This window comes from Schistocerca piceifrons, chromosome 6, assembly GCF_021461385.2.
Source record: "Schistocerca piceifrons isolate TAMUIC-IGC-003096 chromosome 6, iqSchPice1.1, whole genome shotgun sequence".
Lineage (NCBI taxonomy): Eukaryota > Metazoa > Arthropoda > Insecta > Orthoptera > Acrididae > Schistocerca > Schistocerca piceifrons.
Window position 1 is genome coordinate 256,532,827 of NC_060143.1, and position 23,581 is coordinate 256,556,407.

The 23,581-nt window shown below is 39.3% G+C and overlaps 1 protein-coding gene across 1 annotated transcript in view; it reads right to left on the reverse strand.

The window, feature by feature from the left end:
* The window catches only part of LOC124803260 (putative neural-cadherin 2), a 169,723-nt gene that overhangs the window by 37,825 nt on the left and 108,317 nt on the right, over positions 1-23,581 (reverse strand). Inside the window, exons 6-11 of the mRNA XM_047264444.1 lie at positions 21,415-21,648; positions 15,510-15,682; positions 15,266-15,415; positions 14,941-15,127; positions 14,468-14,773; positions 13,450-13,658 (exon numbers count right to left, since the gene is read on the reverse strand). Of these exons, the coding sequence (XP_047120400.1) occupies positions 13,450-13,658; positions 14,468-14,773; positions 14,941-15,127; positions 15,266-15,415; positions 15,510-15,682; positions 21,415-21,648 (1,259 nt within the window). The remainder of the gene's footprint in view (positions 1-13,449; positions 13,659-14,467; positions 14,774-14,940; positions 15,128-15,265; positions 15,416-15,509; positions 15,683-21,414; positions 21,649-23,581) is intronic.

Consider the following 23,581-nt stretch of genomic DNA (forward strand, 5'->3'; position numbering starts at 1 on the left):
AACTCCTTTACTACTTTAAGTGCCTCATTTCCTAATCTAATTCCCTCAGCATCACCCGACTTAATTAGACTACATTCCATTATCCTTGTTTTGCTTTTGTTGATGTTCATCTTATATCCTCCTTTCAAGACACTGTCCATTCCATTCAACTGCTCTTCCAAGTCCTTTGCTGTCTCTGACAGAATTACAATGTCATCGGCGAACCTCAAAGTTTTTATTTCTTCTCCATGAATTTTAATACCTACTCCGAATTTTTCTTTTGTTTCCTTTACTGCTTGCTCAATATACAGATTGAACAACATCGGGGAGAGACTACAACCCTGTCTTACTCCCTTCCCAACCACTGCTTCCCTTTCATGTCCCTCGACCCTTATAACTGACATCTGGTTTCTGTACAAATTGTAAATAGCCTTTCGCTCCCTGTATTTTACCCCTGCCATCTTTAGAATTTGAAAGAGAGTATTCCAGTCAACATTGTCAAAAGCTTTCTCTAAGTCTACAAACGCTAGAAACGTAGGTTTGCCTTTCCTTAATCTTTCTTCCAAGATAAGTCGTAAGGTCAGTATTGCTTCACGTGTTCCAGTGTTTCTACGGAATCCAAACTGATCTTCCCCGAGGTTGGCTTCTACTAGTTTTTCCATTCGTCTGTAAAGAATTCGTGTTAGTATTTTGCAGCTGTGACTTATTAAGCTGATAGTTCGGTAATTTTCACATCTGTCAACACCTGCTTTCTTTGGGATTGAAATTATTATATTCTTCTTGAAGTCTGAGGGTATTTCGCCTGTTTCATACATCTTGCTCACCAGATGGTAGAGTTTTGTCAGGACTGGCTCTCCCACGGCCGTCAGTAGTTCCAATGGAATATTGTCTACTCCGGGGGCCTTGTTTCGACTCAGGTCTTTCAGTGCTCTGTCAAACTCTTCACGCAGTATCATACCTCCCATTTCATCTTCATCTACATCCTCTTCCATTTCCATAATATTGTCCTCAAGTACATTGCCCTTGTATAGACCCTCTATATACTCCTTCCACCTTTCTGCTTTCCCTTCTTTGCTTAGAACTGGGTTTCCATCTGAACTCTTGATATTCATACAAGTCGTTCTCTTATCTCCAAAGGTCTCTTTAATTTTCCTGTAGGCGGTATCTATCTTACCCCTAGTGAGATAGGCCTCTACATCCTTACATTTGTCCTCTAGCCATCCCTGCTTAGCCATTTTGCACTTCCTGTCGATCTCATTTTTGAGACGTTTGTATTCCTTTTTGCCTGTTTCACTTACTGCATTTTTATATTTTCTCCTTTCATCAATTAAATTCAATATTTCTTCTGTTACCCAAGGATTTCTACTAGCCCTCGTCTTTTTACCTACTTGATCCTCTGCTGCCTTCACTACTTCATCCCTCAAAGCTACCCATTCTTCTTCTACTGTAGTTATTTCCCCCATTCCTGTCAATTGCTCCCTTATGCTCTCCCTGAATCTCTGTACAACCTCTGGTTCTTTTAGGTTATCCAGGTCCCATCTCCTTAAATTCCCACCTTTTTGCAGTTTCTTCAGTTTTAATCTACAGGTCATAACCAATAGATTGTGGTCAGAGTCCACATCTGCCCCTGGAAATGTCTTACAATTTAAAACCTGGTTCCTAAATCTCTGTCTTACCATTATATAATCTATCTGATACCTTTTAGTATCTCCAGGGTTCTTCCATGTATACAACCTTCTTTCATGATTCTTAAACCAAGTGTTAGTTATGATTATGTTGTGCTCTGTGCAAAATTCTACCAGGCGGCTTCCTCTTTCATTTCTGTCCCCCAATCCATATTCACCTACTATGTTTCCTTCTCTCCCTTTTCCTACACTCGAATTCCAGTCACCCATGACTATTAAATTTTCGTCTCCCTTCACAATCTGAATAATATCTTTTATTTCATCATACATTTCTTCAATTTCTTCGTCATCTGCAGAGCTAGTTGGCATATAAACTTGTACTACTGTAGTAGGTGTGGGCTTCGTATCTATCTTGGCCACAATAATGCGTTCACTATGCTGTTTGTAGTAGCTTACCCGCATTCCTATTTTCCTATTCATTATTAAACCTACTCCTGCATTACCCCTATTTGATTTTGTGTTTATAACCCTGTAGTCACCTGACCAGAAGTCTTGTTCCTCCTGCCAACGAACTTCACTAATTCCCACTATATCTAACTTCAACCTATCCATTTCCCTTTTTAAATTTTCTAACCTACCTGCCCGATTAAGGGATCTGACATTCCACGCTCCGATCCGTAGAATGCCAGTTTTCTTTCTCCTGATAACGACATCCTCTTGAGTAGTCCCCGCCCGGAGATCCGAATGGGGGACTATTTTACCTCCGGAATATTTTACCCAAGAGGACGCCATCATCATTTAATCAAACAGTAAAGCTGCTTGCCCTCGGGAAAAATTACGGCTGTAGTTTCCCCTTGCTTTCAGCCGTTCGCAGTACCAGCACAGCAAGGCCGTTTTGGTTATTGTTACAAGGCCAGATCAGTCAATCATCCAGACTGTTGCCCTTGCAACTACTGAAAAGGCTGCTGCCCCTCTTCAGGAACCACACGTTTGTCTGGCCTCTCAACAGATACCCCTCCGTTGTGGTTGCACCTACGGTACGGCTATCTGTATCGCTGAGGCACGCAAGCCTCCCCACCAACGGCAAGGTCCATGGTTCATGGGGGGGGGGGGGGGGGGGGGGGAAACAGTCAGTAACACTGTAAAATGTGTTCTATGACTACATAATCCAGCCTCTTTTACTCATCCATAACAATATATACTCCAGGCTCATTACAGGCAAAAACTCAACATTAAAGGCAGGGCCACATTGGGAAGTTCTCATCATTTTCCAGCACAGCATTTCAGCACAGATCACAGCATTTCAATAGGTGTAACTGTGACAACGCTGACATGAATGGACAAAGGTAAATTACCTACTTTGGGGATGTACATTACAAAGTTGTTGAACATGGTCTACTGCATGACTCAAGAGATCTGAGTGTCTGCTATATTACATGGGCCATTTTATCATAAGTAGTCAATCTATTTTAAAAAAATAAAATATTCTTAGCCTCCCCTCCCACATATCCAACAGATTGTCTCTGTTTATTGTAAACTTTTGGTATTTTTCTTATAATTCTCTGCCATTTTCTCTTCATCTTATATATTTATATTCACCACTCACATTATTGCTCTATAATCTGTAAACTGATTTTGACACATTTGTGCTGTTATTCACTTGCTCATTATGAGTCACAGTCCTTGATGTTAAATTGCCTGCTGTGCTGCTCCTCCAGTTACACAGCATTTGTGAGTTGAGCAGAGAGTGTTGCCTGTCCTTTGAGGAGTGGAAAGTGGTGCTGTGCTTGAAAAGGAGCACTCCCTTTCTGACAGAAGCAACAAAAACTTGGCAGCAGATGTCTCCCTTGGTCTTATTGACAAGCAGCTATTCCAAGATAGTTAAAGTCTAATTTATTAGTTTTTATGAAATAAATTTGAAATTGTTTGCAGTTTTTATTTTCTATTTGTCTAATGGTTCACCAAACTGGACCCAGCTTTCCATACCCCACCCTAACTAGTTAGCCTGTTAAATTCTGATAAGTATTTAATCACTCTATAGGCCAGTTGCATGTTGGCAGTAGAGTGCAGTTGTATCAGTTTTGGCCAAATGTTTGGTAATATTCAACTGCAGCTTAGACTTAATTCAAGAGTTAGTCATTAATTGTTTGTCATTTGATTTACTACTGTAAGATGTGCTCTTTTCTAGAATGGATGCATGGATGGTCCCTGACAGAAGCAGTAGGTCTATGAACTTGCAGTACACATGCAGCAGCTCACTGGCAGTGCCACAGATTACACCAATCCACTGCGGGAGGTGCTGAATCAGCTGGTAGTTTCTTCTGATCTTTCAGTGAAAGAGGTGAGAACAATCATATCCCATACTGAAGCCATGTTATAAGAAACAGTCCTTGTAGTTTCTTTCCTTGAAATAGATCACCCTTCGTATTTGCAACTTAAGCACACTGCATCTAAATTGCTCCATAATAGCAACCATCTGAAGGATTTTCATGGCATCACAGGGATTAGTTTTAAAAATAAAAGCCCACTGAAGATGCTACAACTGCAGTGAAACATGTTTGGGTTAAAAAAACAAAATTGTGTTTTGCTAAAGGTGGACCCTATCCAAAAACATATGTATTATTAAAGCAAACATGGGAAAAAGAGCTTGAACCCCAAGATGATTATTTTGACGCCCTGCCAGGCATTTCTGAGCAAGCTCTACAAGAAACCACACCAAGTGGTAAAAAGATGAAAAAGCCCACTGAAGATTCTGCAACTGCAGTGAAATATGTTTGGGTTAAAAAACAAAACTGTTTTTTGCTAAAGGCAGACCCTAACCAAAAACATATGTATAATAAAAGTACAGCTGTTGGTATTTACTGTCTTCAAGCCTTTCACTAGCTGCAGTCCCATTGCATTTACATAAGATGGAACTACAGAAACTTGATTGTTGGAAGGACTGACTTGGCATACAGAAAAGCAAGGACAATAACACTAAGAGTGCAATGGGAATTCCACTGTTACATGTAGAGAAGAGAGCAGATAGGTGGAAAGAGTACATTGAAGGTGTCTATGAGGGGGAGGACTTGTTAGATGATATGATAAAAGAAGATTCAGGAGTTGGCAGGGAAGAAATAGGTGACCCAGTATTAGAATCAAAATTTAAAAAAAACTTTGGATGACTTAATACCAAATAAGGCAGGAGGGATTGATAATATTCCACCAGAATTTCTAAAATATTTGGCAAAAGTGGCAACAAAATGACTATTCATGTTGGTGTGCAGAGTGTACACGTCTGGCGATAGACCATAAGACTCTCTGAAAACATCGTTCACACAATCCCAAAGACAGCAAGAGCCAACAACTTTGAACATTATTGCACAGTCAGTTTAACAACTCATCCAAGTTGCTGAAAAAATGCAAAACAAAACTGTCCTTTGGTTAGGTGACTATCAGTTTGACTTTATTGAAAGGTATACATACAAGAGAGGCAGTTTTGACATTGTGGTTGATAATGGAAGCAAAACTGAAGAAAAATCAAGGCACATTCATAGGATCTGTTGACCTGGAAAAAGCGCTCAAAAATGTAAAATGGTGCAAGATGTTCAAAATTCTGATAAAAGTAGGTATAAGCTATATGGAAAGATGTTAATATACAATAAGTACAAGAATCAAGAGGAAACAATAAAACTGGAAGACCAAGAATGAAGTACTTGGATGAAAAAGAGTGTAAGACAAAGCTGTAGTCTTTCACACCTACTGTTCAATCTGTACAGCAAAGAAGCAATGATGAAAATAAAAGAAATGAATTAAAATTCAGGTTGAAAGGATATCAATGGTAAGATTTGCTGATGACACTGCTATTCTCAGTCACACTGAAGAAGAATTACAGGATCTGTTGGATGGAATGAATAGTCTAATGAGTACAAAATATGAATTGAGAGTGAATCAAAGAAAGATAAAAATAATGAGAAGTTGCAGAATTGAGAGCAGTATATTTGAATGCCCCCCCCCCCCCCCCCCATTAAAAAAAACTTTTTTTCTTAACACATACAATTCAGCTTCTTCTACAAGCCTAAGCACTCAGCTTCATCAAAATCTGCTTTATTCCACACTTATACAACAGAGCACACAGCCTGCTTTTGCAAAATCCATGTCACGTGAATGTAGGGGTCTTTTAAAAACTCACGTTACGCTACTTAATTTGCCAAAGGTGTTAGAGGTATTGTTGGGTTTTCTCATAATTTGTTCAATGTGTGATGTGATAGATGTCAGAGCAAGGATTTTTCTGTGTTATGGCATTCCTGGTATAAATGTTTTTCTTGGTGCCATCTAAGCTGACATTTGGTGTGGTAACTGATGGGAGCTACCATTAGCCACTGCGAAGGATGTCTATTTAGTTTGATGGACAGTATTAAACTATGTTTGTTGATGATAGCTGTTATGTGAGTTGGTTACCAGTTTCCACCATTTTGTGGAAATTAAGTGTAGAAGACTAGACTTGCGTTAAATAGTGACTATGGAAGGTGATGGTGAATATAATATTCCTGTGAGTGAAACAAGTGGTGACTGTAAAAGATGAGAAAAGCAGTAGTCAAATATCTCCAAAACAAAATCATCTCAATATTCAAAGCAAAATGCTGTGTCTGGTATTGACTGCCAGCATTCCGAAAGGAGAGAGTCAAGCAGTCATGGAGGGAAAGACTGCTGTACAGTCAAATTCTCTTATGCTGATTTACCATATTTCAGTAATTTATTATGTTAGTCAAGAGATAAGAGCGAGTAAGATGCTCCTGCTGTTGTACATGGATACCTTAGCACCAGCCAGATACGTTGGAGATCCCACTGAAGTTAAGGCTTCTAAATGAGTGTGTATCAAGCATAAGATAAAACTTTGAGATGGATTCAAAGTACCAGTTTGTGCTGCTACATTTTACAAAATAGCAAGTGTATCGTGGGGTCACTTAGCCTGGATTGTTCAGCACTATTGAGAACATGGGACTGCACTACAGGAACGAAGAGGTGGCTGAAGAGGAACTCACGATGACATAGTTATGACTCAATGTCATTACAACAGAGAGAAAATGAGTAGGTTACATTTGCCCCCAACATTAAAAGTAAATAAAATGTGGGAAAAGTTTTGCAAAGAACAAAGACAAGCAGGCAATAAAAGCTGCTGCGTGTCAAAATTTAAGACAGTGTTTTACAAGAATTCTAATCTCGGGTGTGATAAACTTGACAGTGAGACCTGTTCAATATGTAAGAAGCTCCAACTTAAAATAAAGGTTTCAGAAACTGAAGAATGCCAGGAAGTGTGTAAAACTAACCTGTGCTTGTGTAAAGCCTGCACAAAATAGTTCCACAGCATCATGAACAAATATTCTGAAGATACTATATGAACTGTCTTTGACATACAACATAATGAACCCCTGGGGGACACATGACAGGTATGGTTCTATAACCTGATACATGAACCAAAGCAAGGTGTTGGTGAAGTTTTTTGACGTACTTAGTGTGAAAGAGAAGCTAGGAGAGGTGCAAATGAAATTGCATCTGCACTACAATATTTTTTCCTACATTATTTGGAAGACAGGAGGACAGATATCAGTAAGAAAGGTTTGAAACTTGAGCTTTTATCAGATTCGAGCAATAGTCAGAACTAGAGTTCTGTAATGCTCTGTATGCCGGTACATTTTATGGAATGGACTGCAGTGTTCTCAGAACTAACCCAATATTTTCCTACTCATGGATACAGTTTCATTCCACTGGATCATACAGTTTAATGCCACTGGATCATATGTGCAGTAGAGTTGAGAAGGAGCATCAGAAGAAAGAAATCATATCACCTTGTGAATATAGGAATATTCTAGTAAAGTTTTGAATGGTGCTGCTGTGAGGAGGAGATTATGATCAGATTTGATGTGCTATGAAAACAAAGTATTTCCTTGGATCGGAGGTGTGTGGTGATGTTTTGAAGAAGGATGTTCCTTTGTTCAAAACCATGAAATGTGCTGCAATTATTCCCAAGATAAACCATAAGAGTGCAGAAAAGAAGAAGGATGTAATGAAGCTAATGCATTTCCATATCATTACTAAGGATGCAACAAGCTTCTAAATCAGCATACTCTCTGCAAGTGGTGAGGAATATGAAAATCACAGCAGCTCACAGAGAATTTATGAGGATGAAGAGTCCTCTGAAGCTGTGTAGAAGAGAAAAAAAAAGTTATTTCAAAACTTTAATGTAAAAAATAGACATTTAATATTCAAGTGTCATACTATCTAGTTTGAGCACAAAGTGAGTTTTGAAAAAGAAAACTGTTTTTTCTACTCCCAGCAGTTGATAAATTATCAAAAATTTTATGTATATGCAAAGACCATCTTAAAACACATTCAGAATATTTGTTAATTGTAAAAAAATTCTCTCTAAACTTGCTTGTTAATTAAATAAATGTGTCTACTGCAAAATTTTATTTTTTTAATAAAGCAAGTTCTGCAAAAATGGTCCTCAAATGGGGATCACAAAATAAAAAAATAAAAATTAAGGAATTCTGCTACCTAGGTTGAAAATAACCCATGATGGATGGAGCAAGGAGGCCATGAAAAGCAGACTAGCAGAGGTGAAAAAGGGCCTGGCCAAGAGAAGTCTACTAGTAACAAACATTGGCCTGAATTCAATGAAGAAATTTCTGAGAATTTACGTTTGGAGCACAGCATTGTATGGTAGTGAATCGTGGACAGTGGGAAACCTGGAACCAAAGAGAAGTGAAACATTTGTGACGTAGTCCTACAGAAGAATGTTGAAAATCAGGTGACCTGATAAGGTAAGGAATGAGGAGGTTCCCCACATCTACTTTGTCAGTCGTGTTATTTTAAATTCCCTACATTTGGTCCTGTTCTCAGGATGAGTAAAATTGCCAATGACCCCAGATACAGTTATTACATTAATCATATTTTATATTGTGGATCGACGATTTCACTTGGAAGTTTAGGTTTAGGGTGACACATGGATTACCAGGTATCTTCAAGGCTGGTTTTATTCAGCATACTGACCTTGGACTGAATCATTTTTAGGGCAAATTGTGTCACCTGATGGCGTTAGCATTGACCAAGAATGTACTCAGGATATTTATGCTTCTGATTTACCCAGAAATACTAAGGATATAGCCTGATGTATTGGAATAATATTTTTTTTACCAATTTTATAGCAAATTTTGACCAGCTGGCAAGCCCCATGAATGAAATAAGGAACAAGGGAAAAAATTCCAATGAAGTGAATCCTTCAGCATTTCAGGGTTTAAAAATGCCTTGCCCAGTGTAACAGTCCTGGCAATTCCAGGTTTCTCCAAAGAGAATGTACTGGAGACTGAAACATCTATGTCTGGTGTTGCTGGGCTATTGTTGCAGGAATAGCACATAGTTAGGTGTCTTGTGGTTTATGCATCACAAAACTTATCTGACTTGAAGAGCAAGTATTCTGTTCATGAGTAAGAGGTGTTAGTGGTTATCTTCAGTGGGTAAAAGTTCTGGATGTTTATAGAAGACTGTCCTTTCCATCCTGAAACTGACAATCAGACCATTAGTTGGGTACTTGGGAGACCAAGGCATGCTGAGCATATTGCTACAAGAGCCAACAGTATTTTGACTTTCCAATTTAAGGTTCAGCATGTCATGCAATTAGAGAATATTGTGGTGGATACCTTGAGCTGCACCTTTGTGGAGAGGAACAACCCCATGTTAGTGAAAATTGTTCAGAACTCCTGCTTGACTGAATCCACCTTATATTGGCAGACTTGCCCCTCTTATTTAAGTGTTTTATGATATGTAAATATGCATATTCTAAGCTTAATCTGATTAAGTTAGGTGGGTGATTATATGGTCTGGTATCAATTGGAGAATAATGTCTTGTGTTGGATTAGTCATGGAGACCGAGACTGTGAAATTATGATGCCCCACAATTTGATTCCTAAATTTGGCTCCCATTTAAATGTTATCATGAGTGCCCTGTTGGCAGTAATCTGGGAGTGTTTAAGGGTAGGATGAAGCTCAGGAGAATATTTTCTCTGGAAGGGGAGGGTCAAAGACATCAGAATGTTGGTCTAAGCATGTACGCTTCATGGGATAAGTAGGCCGGTGATGAATACTTATCATGGTTTACTGGCATCTAATGTAGTGGATTTCACAAGGGAGAAGAGTTATATTGATTTTGTGGGCCCTTCTTGCTTTCAAAACATGGTAACCAATTTACACAGGTTTGTGTTGATGCACTTCTGTTGATTAGCCCAGATACCGCAGGCCATGGTGAGTGGTACTATTCATTGCTTGCAGTCCATATTTAGTACTTCTGGTCCTCCACAATATCTGGTTTCTGACATTGCTATGTCATTTAAATCCAACATGTTGCTCAGTTTCCAATTTGGGATGGGTAAAGCACATGTAAACACTACACCATATTTTCCCAATCCATCCTTCATTGAGTGTGTTAATCATACCCGGCATTTATAGGTTGCCACCATCATGATTATTCTCTCTGGGATTAGTCTTAGCAGTGGCTTTCCATTGCCTTTATTACCCTTGTCCATGAGGTCCAAATGTAAACTCCTGTTGCTCTTATGTTTACTTTTAAGCCTAATTGTCCGAAGGCCAACTTGTGGAATACTAATGATTTCTTCCTGCACCAGATCAGTGTGATGCAAATCTAGGAGGAGCCATGGACAGTTTGAGATCCTCTTGTGCTCTTAAGCAGAGAAGGTACAATGTTGGGAAATGGCTAATCTCCAGGGGATACATTTTGGATTCCCAACTCTGGTGTAGCTAGTACACCTACTGACAGAGTTGTGGGCAAGTTGCTGCTCCAGTTTAGGAGACATGTGGAGGACGTGAAATTTGTTATGCTGGTAAAAGTAAAGTTGTTTGGTATGACTGGCTGGAAGACTCCAAGAGGCACATTCCACCTCCTGAATTAGAAATGTGTTTTCTATCCTTTGCACCCACAGGCACCTTTCCTTCAGGAACTGTGAGCAATATGTGTTGTTTAAGTGTAACTGTAATGTGTGTGTGGTATGGTGTCATGTAGGTATTGGATGATAATGGGAGAAGGGAGACGGTGAAACACAGTGCTGGCACATAGCCTGGTCCTCTCGAATAGCATCAAACAGTCTGCAAGCTTGACGTCCACTGGTGATCAGGGACTTTATGTTACACCCTCCTGTCTCCCATGGCTTAAAGGCAAAGAGAGAACTGTCAGCAATGCATGGTGTACATGTATGGTCACCCATCCAAATACTGGTCACACTCAATGCTGCATTCTGAGAGGAACTGGTGTATCCACTGTTGTACGGCTGTTGACTTTTACCGTGGTGACCATCTCGGTCAGAAATCCTGCGTGGTGGCCATCTCAGTCAGAAATCCTGAAGTGCAGAATCTATCCATCTCGAGCTAAGGCCTATTTTAATGACAAATTGTTATCATTTTTGTTTGAACATTTATATTTACACTAATTGTAATCAGAAAGGGCAGTTTTGCTGTTTGAATTTGTTGCTGTAATTATGTCTCTATGCTGTGTAAGTTTTGTTGCTTATGAGTAATTAAGGTTGAGGAATAAGCTTGCTGGCAGTTCAACAGGAAGCAACTTGTGCACATGGGTAATTTTGAATGGATAGCAAAGAAGGATGTTTCATAGGATTTTATGCACCATGCTCACAGGTATGTCCAATGTCTGGGCAATTCCCCGTGCACTACATGGTTGCACACCACCACTCATCTCCTCCTGCATTGCTATGGCCACTGCTTCCACTGACATCAAACCAATTCATTTCCTCCACTACCAGGTTGCACACAAAAAGAACCAGACTTTTCGAATTTCAGAATCATTTTCTCCAGACCAATGGCAGTCATCAGACCACTGCATTTTTTTCAAACCCTTCAGTATCTGGAACTTCTGCAGAGCGATGTGTGCAGAGTCATCCTTCTTGTAATACCACTTTGCAAGCAGAGTGCAACCCTACAATGAGACAGTCATGGCAAATGTTGCAGACCAGAAAGGAGGAAAAGCCTTGTACCTGGCTTGTTTATACCAACTTCAATGGGTCATGCGCATGACAGGTGTTTTCAGTTACATATTCTGACACATACAGTGCCATCTATTGATTAGTTTTCACACTATGTTTTTTCTTCTGCCATATGTTTTCCCCCTTCTCTGATGATATTCTGTTGCAATTTGAGGTCATTCTGACAAGTGGTGTTATTTCTATAGTGTTTTGAAAATTTAATTATAATCACCTTGTATCTCAAGCAAGGAGATGCTGGAACTGTCTCCGTTCATTGTTTAAGCACTTGCTTAGCAAATTGCTCATTACACTCTGTATTTCTCTCTGAGAAATGGCGGTAATTTCTTGACAGACATTAGTTTTACGTTCATCTAAAGTGGATGGATTCCATTTGTACACTTTCTCTTTTAATATCTCCCACAAATAAAAATTTCAGGGGCTTAAATTGGGGGGACAAGCGGTCACATATTAGTGATAACTCTATCTTGAAATACATCATGAATTTTCTGTAATTAGAAGCTGTCTGTATGTGCCATTGCAGAGTCCTGCTGAAAAGTCACCAAAACACGGTCTCTTTCAGTTAATTGACCCAAAAAAAGGCCACAAAGTATTTTCCATATATCCATCACTATCAATTGTTTCCTGTAAAATAATAGGGCCTATTGTTTTCTCCACTGACACTACACTAGACTCCTATTTTTTTATCATGCAGGGACACCTCATGTGTTACATTTGGCTATTCAGAACTCCTACAATGATTATTATGTGAAGTAATGTATCGACTTAGGTGGAACTGTGATTCATTCACAAAAAAACTTAGGTGAAGGTCATTTTCTGTCATGCATACTATTCAAAATCCTTTCACCCTCCCCACCAGCGCCGCCACTGCCTGGCTACCACCAGGGAGAAGAAATCCACCTCAGGCTGTTGAGTGTTCACTTTGTGCTAAATAAATAATAAGACAAAGCTCAAATGTTTGTGCAGATAAACAGGATTTTTAATTTTAAAGAGTAAAGATACCCATTCACCATACACACAGGATGTCTAGTGATAAACAGGCACTTACACAAGACTGAACTTTAGCTTTGTTTCCATCCCAGCACTGTGGCCCATCTAGAATAAGGGGTTGTGTCCATGAAGCAGATGAAATTAAAATGAGGAGGGAAGAGGAATGGATGAATGGAGTGAAGTGAGGATCATGGCTATATAAATAAATAAAGGGTGAGGCATAAAGGGAATGGCATAAGAATGTGACATTGCTAAACTCACCCTGTTATGGACAGGGACAGCTGCATGAGTTACATGATGAAATATGAGTTATGGTTAAGAGAGGGACAGGGAGAGACAAGAACAAGGATAGAACAAAAGAAGAGAAAGACCACATAGTCTTGTTAATGTGCCTTTTTGCTACACAACACTTAAAATATACGATATGAGGTTACTTTTACTCCATCCACTGTTTTTATTCTACTCATAATTTCTGCTTCTCTCTCAAAATGGTCACCCCCCCCCCCCCTCCCTGGTCCCCTCCTCCCTCACACCTCTTCCCTTCTCTTCTCTCTTCCATATCGCTTGTATCTACTCCATCCAGCACAATGCCAAATCTGAGCTGCCACACCAGGATAATGTAGCCATTCATGTGAAACTGTCAGTGTGTGCGTATGTGTTTCTTAGCATCATATTGTAATTTTATATGTGTTATTCAGATAATTAATAAAAAAGATGTTTATTAATACATCACTACAAATTTACTTCATACTTCATGCTATGAGCTACAGCACTAATAAAAAAATAAAATAAAATAAGAGAAAGCTTACCATATAATTATAAACAACTATCTCTTTGTTTCCAGGAGCCATAGAATTATCATTCTCATCACCAACTGTGATAGTGAGAGTCGATGTTCCAGACATTACAGGATTACCTGAGTCCTTAATGACTACAGGAATTAGATATTTCTTTTGTGATTCTCTGTCAAATGACAGCAGAGATGATACAACAGCTGAGCCATTTCCATTAGCACCACCTGTAAAAAAATTTAACTATAAACCTGGCACAGAATTTGATAGATATTGCATGTAGTTAAACTTTCATCAAATATACTGGTGATACAACAGTGTAGAGAAATGTATAAAAAGAAAAGAAAGATGCTATTAGAACAAATCATGATAAAAAAAGAAGACATGTGGAAGCATAAGGAAAAATAATTCATGTCAGTTGAATACTTATTTCCATCTTTGCGCATTTTATATGAAAGTGGTATCAATGGGGATGCCTTTTTATACAGACAGTCATTCATTCTCACTCTGTATTTCTGAAATGCTTAGTTTGCACATACATTTTCTCATTCTTTTTATGATTATTTTCATGTTTCGTTGAGTTTCATGTCCCACACTAAATATTACCCAATTCTTTGCACTGGATTTTAATCAGTTCCTATCAACTTTACTGTTGCCAGCTTTAACAGGCAGATTAAGGGACCTACATCTTAAGATAAACAATAACAAAATAGCATTTCAGCATTTCTATATGACCAAGAGGTATCCACAGAGATTCTCTTTGTTTCTTTGCAGTCTTAAAGCAATGTTCATAATTTTCTAATCTTTAGTATGCATGTTTCAATGTTCCACTTATCTACTGAACATGTTATATTTGATGAGAGTGTTAGTAAAGTATTTTCTAATAGCACATGTATTCATTTTTATTTTATTTCTTCTGCTCATCTTAGAACTGCTAAAAATATCCAAATTTTGTAATATTATTAACCTACTTATGAATGAACTAAATTTTTAGTTGGAATACATTTGTAAAAAGAAAAAAACTGTGTTAACTCACTGTGAATATTTTCAATGAGAAATGAGGATTTTATAGCATCATCTGCATCATCTGCCATTTGAAAAGTGAAAGGTGGCCCATTTCCAATATGACTGTCATCTTCATCACTTGCAAAAATTTCTAAAATGATTCCTGGAGAAGCATTTTCTTGTACAACAGGCTGATAATTGTGCTGGAATACAGGGGCATTGTCATTTATATCTTTAACTAGTATAATCAAGGTTGCTGTTGACGTTTTTGGTGGAAATCCATCATCAACTGCCAAAATTTGTACCTGTACAATTAAAGTGCAGTTTAATTCAGGTTCTGAAAACATAACAAAAATATGTAGAAAAATTATAGTTGATATTTTACCTCATGTCTAGGCACTGTTTCTCTATCAAGGTTACGTTGTAGATAGACTGTCCCCTGTTGGTCTATCCGGAAGTGTTTCCTGGTATCAGAGGAGCGCTGAATCTGGTAATTAACTTTACTTTTCCCTCCTTTATCAGCATCTGTTGCCCTAAATGTAGCTAAAGATGTATTAACTTCTGTGTTCTCTTCAACAGAAACTTCACGTATACTGTTCTCAAATGTTGGTTGATTGTCATTTATATCTCGTAATTTTATCACAACCCACGAATATCTGGTATGATACTCATCAGTATCATTATTTGTGTCCTTAAAACAAACAAGGTGCTTATAGAAGGTACAAACTTGTTATGTAATGCCAAAGTTATGTACATTATACTATGTTACAAAACTCACTAGAGGAAAAGGGAAATAATGAAGTTCTTAATGTACAGTTTAAATACGTACCTTGTCAGTAACTTGTATTTTGAACCTAAAATAATTATTATATTTCCCTTCTTCATAGTCTAATGGCTTAATGGCTTTCAGTGCTGCACTTCCATCAAAATTTGGAATCAGTACAAATTTGTCAGAGCCATAGCCACTATTCTCAACAACCTGAGAAATGATTCACTACCATGACTTTAATGTCTGGTGTCTATATCTGTATGTTATGAATAGTATGACAGAGAACACATGTAGTGATTAATACCTTGTATTGCAAAGAGCTTACTTCATCCTGATCATGAACAGTAACAGTTAGAATTGTGTCTTCTGGCACAGTTAATCCTTCTGTTTCATCAACTTCAGTAATCCATTCTGCCTTTGTAAATTCTGGTGGCATGTCATTGACATCTTTGACCAAGATGGAAACTGTACCTGTGCCTGTTGGAAAACATCACATTAATTACTGGCAGCTACATTGACAGTGACAATCATATTGAAATTGAAATATGATATTTGTCAATATTATATGAAAACTTAATATCACTTAACATTACTGAGCAGGTGAATTCATTTGATTCTGATAAGCACGGGGTATTACAAAAACAAGTGTTCGCTTTATTGTATAATATGCTTGACACTATTTGATTTCTTCGGATAAAACTGATATTTCTAGGGATAAAACTGATTTCTCTAATTGTCCCTGCAAGTTGTGTTAGACCACTAGACTTAAAGTTTATAAAATTTTAGTTCCAGATGAGGCATATGGTAAATTATGTTAAAAGAATTTTGTTACTATAGATCTGTTGATTTGCTCTATATTCCCAAATTATCATTGGGAATAGCATCTCTGGGGGAATGAAGCTGCTGCAGAAAGCGACTCACCCAATCATTTCAGCACATTTAATTCATTTACAATAAGCATTACCACTTGTTATATGACTAATAGAATCTTCAGTCCTTGCATCCAGATAATTAGTTAATTTATGGGGGGGAGAGGGAGGGGAGAGGAGGGCTGAATAGTTAGATACTTATTTAATTTTCTTTAAAATTTATAGGGATAATCAATTCCTTGTTTAATGTTTTGCTTCAGTTTGTTAATGACCTCTGTAACAGAAACAGAACTACAAGAAAATAAAGCCTACTTTAAGATCTTTCATTGTGGTCGTGTAAATCACAATCCATTTATTATTTAAACCATTCTAATGCAACTGTATTTGCTTGTTTAGCAGGTACAGCACTTGGTACCAATGTAAGGAAGCACATAGTGAAATTGGTGGTCAATGATTACATGTCATTTCATTATTTGCCATGGCCCTTATCTGAGATATTTATGAAATTTGCATCACAGCGTATTTGTTTATTTTTTATAATGCTCCCTGTGGTATCAATTGCTACAATGCCACGGCGTAGATAAAAGTTCTTAGGTTGGCACTACGGCACCGACACCAATGACAGTGCCCTCTACCTGGCACTGTGCAGCTCTATGAGTGCCACTCCAGATTCTGCCGATTTACATCTGGCTTTGCACTTACTTACATATCAGCCAAAGTTAGGTAACAGTTTATGTATTCAAGTTACATTGTTGTGATATAGTAAAACCACTTTAACCTATACACAGTACTGAGATTTTTACCTCACCTGCTCCTACTCGCTTTCTCCATTTGGCCTACCCTTCAGTTAACAGGAGCAGACCCATGTGCTGCCTTCCAGGTGGGACACAAAAGCTTGGCAACAAGGATGGGATTATTTTTCCTCTGGTGCGTCTGACTGCTTCCACCATTCACTATAAGGTTTTCTTTTGTTTAAACCATGGCTTTGCCACGGGAACAGGCTTTGCTGTCTGATCTTGTATGTTTTCAGGCTCAGCAAATGACATAGCTGCTTGCTGCCATAAATGGACTGGTCACACTCCAAACTGCAGCTACTTTGGTGCCTCCAATGTCTCTGTCTGTATCACCACCAACGAAGCCTCCACCGCCACCATTTTGTGCCTTCAATCCGGACATTGAATGCTAGTCAGAATACATCGCCCAGCTCAAGGCACACTTCGCGGCATACAACATACCAGGTACAGAGCGGCTTGCTTTCTTCATTGCCAATGCAGATGTTGTGTTATACCATGTATTCATAAAATTGTTTCCCACCACCCACCCAGAAACTGAAACTTACGATGAAGTGATTGATACTTTGAACTCCCACTTCCATGACAGTGTAAATGTGGTAGCTGCACGCTACAAATTCTTTCGTCTCTGGCGTGGCCCTACTCAGTCCAATAAATCTTGGTTAGTGGACCTTCAGGGACTAACATCTGATTGTGACTTTAATTGCTCCTGTGGATGCTCATATGAGGATGTAATGATTAGAGACACTATTGCGCAGAATGTGGTGGATCACCACATCCGTGAACAAATCCTAAAATTTAAAACCCCTTCTTTGCAGGAAGTAGTGGACTTGTTAGACAGAAAAGAGACATTAGACATGGCTACTTCCACATTTGATGTGACCCCTGGATATGTGTACTGTTAGTGCGGCACAACATGTGCCCTTCCACCCTGCCCCAGCACAGCAAGCCATGCCGTGCTGCTTGCACGCACATAAACAAGTTTCAAACCAGGCACCCACTAAGAAACTGAAATCATGTCCAAACTCTTTTTGTGCCCACCCATGGGACAGTTGCCAATTCCATCAAGCACAGGGTTATTTGTGTAATAAGAAAGGACATGTGCAAGCTGTATGTAGTAAGAGAAACTCTAATTCACAACTTGTCTCCCGTTTGTGTAACTCACGTGGGCATCACCGCAATGGAAACCGCGTTGATCATGATTCACATCAGCCTATGGACGTTAATGCCATTTATTCAAAGCCTTCTGCTTCACGTGCTTCTACAGATCATCGTGTGAATAAAGTTTTGCCAGACACTTCCTCTCGTATTCAGTGCGATGCGAGGAAACTTTTTGTGACTTTGAACATTTGTGAACGTCCTGTTTGCATGCAGCTGGACACTGGTGCGTCAGTTTCTTTACTGTAAAAGCAACGTATGACTTGCTTGGTTCACCCCCACTTTGTTGTTTGCATTCTACGCTGACTGCATTTACTGGAAAGGAAGTCTCGGTGCTCAGCGTGTGTAGTTTGCAAGCCGTGTATAGTGTGACAATGAAAACTGTGTCTTTTCGTGTGCTCAGCTCTAGTGTTTCTCCAAACATTTTTGGCATGGATGCATTTGAACTTTTTGGCCTTGCAATTCAAGACAATGTACTTTGCATCCACGCTAGTGACCATGCGGACAGTGTTGCCACACTATGTGATGATTTTGCTGAACTCTTTTCTGATGGCCTTGGTTGTGCCGCAGCCTTTGCAGCGCATGTTGTAGTTAGAGACAATGCCATACCTATTTTCTGGCGTGCACGCTCGGTACCACACGCACTGTGCAACACCGTAGCTGCTGAACTTAAGCATTTGCAAGACAGTGGTGTCACTGAACCTATTCTGCTTCGCCGTGGGCTTCGCCTATCATGTATATGAAGAAACCAAATGGTCATCTCCGTATTTGTGCTAACTTTAAATCTACAGTAAATCCCCAGACAGTGGTAGCTATGTTTCCCTTACCGCGTCCTGAAGACATTTTTGATAAGCTGGGTGCGGGAAAATTCTTTCCTATGATTGACTTGCGGGACGCATACTTTAAAATTCCGCTTGACGAACAGTTGCAGTGCTATTTTGTGATCAACGCCCACCTTCGCTTGTTCACGTTTCACCATCTCCCATTCAGTTGTGCTTCAACTGCTGCTATTTTTCAGTCTTACTTGCAGCAGTTGTGTGCCACTGTCCCTGGTTGCTCAAATTATCTGGACGATACAGTTGTGTCAGGTCGAACCCCTGACAAACATTTGCAGAATTTGTGTACCCTATTTACTGTACTTTTGCAGGCAGGACTCAAGTGTAACAGGGACAAGTGCAAACTTTTTCAGACTGAGATTCAGTATTTAGCACATATGGTTAATGGACAGGGTATCCACCCCTAGGCATCACATCTCCATGTGATTAGAGACTTGCCAGCACCCAGGAACTTGAAAGAGCTTCAGTCTGTGTTGGGCAAAATTACATATTATATTCGGTTTATCCCAAATGCAGCACAGATTGCAGCACCTTTGCACCGCCTTCGGCATAAGAATGTTCCTTTTGTTTGGTCTTTGGATGTGACACTGCTTTCCACAAGCTCAAATCTGCTTTGTTGAGTGATTGCTGTTTGATTCCATTACATCCCTCCAAACCAGTTGTTTTGGCAGTTGATGCATCTTCTCATGGCATCGGAGCAGTTCTGTTGCACTGTATTAATTCTGTCGATCGCCCGATCGCTTTTGCATCTAAGTTGCTCAATTCTGCCCAGCAAGACTATTCTCAAATCAAGAAAGAAGCTTTAAGTATTGTATATGGAGTGACAAAGTTTCATGATTTTTTGTATGGTTGCAAGTTCTATTTGGTCACCAACCATAAGCCTTTGACGTTGTTATTTCACCCGTCAAAGCCAGTTCCGGCCCATACTGCACAAAAGTTGCAACGTTGGTCTTTGTTTTTGTCTAACTACAATTACAAAATTTTGTTTTGGTCTACAGCCCATCATAGCAATGCTGATGCTTTGTCTCGTCTGCCTATTGGTCCTGACAAAGTGTTCGATTCTTCCAAATTGTCCTGCATGTCTATTGATCGCAAGATAAGGAATTAGTTGATGGTTTTCCAGTGGATTTTCATCACAGTGCTTCCGCGACAGTCGCTGATGCTTCTTTGCAGATTCTTTTGCAACATATTCATACTCAATGGCCTCCATCTGCTATGCAGATTTGTGATCCACTTGTTCAACATTACTTTGTGCAATGTCACCACTTGTCTGTACAACATGGTGTTATCTTGTTTGTTGTGAACTGACAATGATCAGTCTTGTGTGGTTGTACCTCATTTGTTGCAATTGGAAATCCTCTGATTGCTGCACGCTGGTCATTGGGGTATAGTGCAATGAAGCAATTATCACATTGTCACTGCACTTGGGTCGGCATTGATAAACAAACTGAGAATTTGCTTGCTAATTGTCGCTCTTGTGTGGAGCATCAATCTGCTCCCCACCAGCGCTTCTTTGCGTGGCTGACTCCTACTGCACCTTGGCAGTGCGTTCATATTAATTTTGTGGGTCCTTTCTGGGACACCCGCTGGTTGATAGTTATTGATGCATACAACAACTTTCCTTTTGATGTAACTCTGTCTTCTACTGCATCTGACAGTACTATTCGGGCTTTGATCTCTATTTTTTTGCATTGAGGGCCTTCCTGAAGTTACTGTCTCCGACAATGGCCCCCAATTTGTGACCTCCGAGTTTGAAGCATTCTGTGCTGCTAATGGCATTCGCCATCTGACCTCAGCCCCGTTTCACCCCCAGTCAAATGGCGAGGCTGAACGCTTTGCGTGTACATTTAAATCGCAGATCAGCAAGTTGCGCCACGCACTCTCGCAAGCACGTGCTATGGACTTTCCTTGCTTCATAGTGCTCCCAGCCATGCTGCACCTGTTCCCCAGAGGAATTGCTACATGGCTATGCCCAGTGGTCACTCCTGCAGCTATTGCACCCGCCACAGCGAGCTCCCGCTGCTTCACCTCATTCTGGCTTGGCACCGCAGGATTGGGTGTTCTATCACGTAACAAGCTGCTTTTATTCATCGTCTTGACACATGTTATGGGGGATTATGTCTCCATGTAATGAGAGTTAATTTAAATTAACTGTCTGCGCATTTTATTTACTGGGCAGCCTGTGACTCTGTGTGGCATGAAATGGTGAACAATAAACTATTTCAATAAGTGGCTTCTAAAATTAAGTTATGCTAGTGCTTTGATTACATATGTAAATACACTTCAGTACTCACAGGCTGATTTCCCAAATTATTTTTACATTACGTGCTTCAATTTTTATGAACTGACATAAGAGCAGATTTGTACTAGGAGGGAACAAGTGCAAAAGACTTATAACAATGCTGCTAAAAGATGTGAAGGAAAAAGGTGGGAGAAGACAGGGGTAAAGGAGGGTGAATGTCATTGGGTTGTTACTCTTAGGGCAGGTATATGAAAAAAAAGATGGACGAGGGCAGTTAGTGGAAGGCGGGGGAGGGAATGAGAGGGACCCTTACCTTTCAGTCCTCCACCATCCACAGCTACAACCTGAATCGAGTACTCAGCAGTGCGTTCACGAACAAGGCAGCATATGGCTGTCCTGATGAAACCAGTGTCAGGATCAATCTCAAATATTGGTTTTCCACTGTCTTCTTCAATGACGTTCTTCTCAATAGTGTATGTTATCTTTGCATTAGTTTCTTCATCTGGATCATCATTATCAGTAGCTGTCAAGTTGGCTACTATCTCCCCTGCACACCAAAATTATATAGTATTAGGCCTACATTAATTGTTCACAAAGTTTACGAAGAGATAGTGAAGACTGATATGGAGAAGCATTAAAGCTTAGAGTCTAGAACATGGGCACAGCCATTTCTTTTGCGTGTTGTGTGGAGTAACATTGCTAGTGATCACCGTGAGGTGTGACGAAAACTAAAGAACATCCCTCCCTGGATGTTTGTAAGCACTCTATAAGACATCACCATGCAGATGTTGTACCATATAAACAGATGAAGTAATTGTAGTGCCTCATAAAGTGAATTAAACCATAGAAAGCACAAAAGGAAATGCACAAAGTGTGTGGAGTACCAAAACTGCACAAGACGTTCACCATATCAATAAATATAATTTTCTAAAAACAAAGATGATGTGACTTACCAAATGAAAGTGCTGGCAGGTCGACAGACACACAAACAAACACAAACATACATACAAAATTCAAGCTTTCGCAACAAACTGTTGCCTCATCAGGAAAGAGGGAAGGAGAGGGAAAGACGAAAGGATGTGGGTTTTAAGGGAGAGGGTAAGGAGTCATTCCAATCCCAGGAGCGGAAAGACTTCCCTTAGGGGGAAAAAAGGACGGGTATACACTCGCACACACACACATATCCATCCACACATATATATAATTTTCTAGTACATGATATACAATTGGAATTATAACGTGAAGTTATACGAGATATATGTTACTTGAGATCATCGACTGTCTTCTGAGTTACAATTTAAACTGTTCAGGAAACTGTAGGTGAGCTTCTCCTGACATTACATCAACCAAGGTATCATCTTCTAGTGAAGCTAGAGCTTGGGCTACACTCCAGTTTATTCTGTCACCATAAACTTCATTCCAAAAGGTACTGAAAAAATACCAAAGTTGTAGCGACAGCAATTTATTTATTTATTCATTCATCCATGGATCTTCTCACAATGGCATATTACTTGGCATCATAACACAATTAAAACAAATAGCTCAAATAAACATACACACACAATATAAGTTTTATGAGGATAGAACAGGTGGTTGGCTGTGGCCCTGCTTAAGGAACCATCCTGATAGCTGCCTAAAGGGATTTAGGAAAACCACAGAAAAACCTAAATCAGGATGGCTGGGAATAGCAAACTCCATCCTCTCCAATATGGAGTCAGTGTATTAAAAACTGCACTGCCTGTTGGTTCCTATTATACAATGATTTAACAGTTTCTAATGACTCAATTGAAATAACAACTTCATAAGTAATAATTAGCACTTCAACTTCACAAATGGTAGTTGACACTAACATTATTGCAAAATATTTATGAAAGCTTTCACTAGACTTGTTGACAACATACAGACAAGACCTCTTCACCCAGAGACAGAGATCAGTGATCATTACACAGTTGCAACAACAATGGACACAAAGGTACAAAAGACAAGGAAAATAAGCATGTCTAGTAAAATGGATAAGGATCATATTATATCATTTTCCATAAATGTGCTAGATTAATTTAATTAACACATTGAACATAAAGGAGAACAGCAGCTCGAAACAAATAGCCATTCCAGTTCTAACAGAATAATGAAAGATGGCAGGGAGTCCCCTTGGTATACAGACAATATGAGGAAACTAACTTGGAAACAGTGTCTGCTATACAGTAATTACAAAGCAATGAAAATGGGGATGGATCACACTCATCTACAAAAAAGGAAGTAATTGAAGCACATACCTACTCTACAAGCCACTGTGAAGTGCACTGCAAAGTGTGCTTTACATGGAAGTATATGTTAAAGTTTCTTCCCCTTCCAGTCTCAATGGCCCCAGAACTACAGCTCTATATGACTCTCATCTATCTGTAGTAGAATAATATGACATACTTCTAACAAATTGTCAGGAATAAAATAACCTTCTTGACATAAATCGGCATGATCAC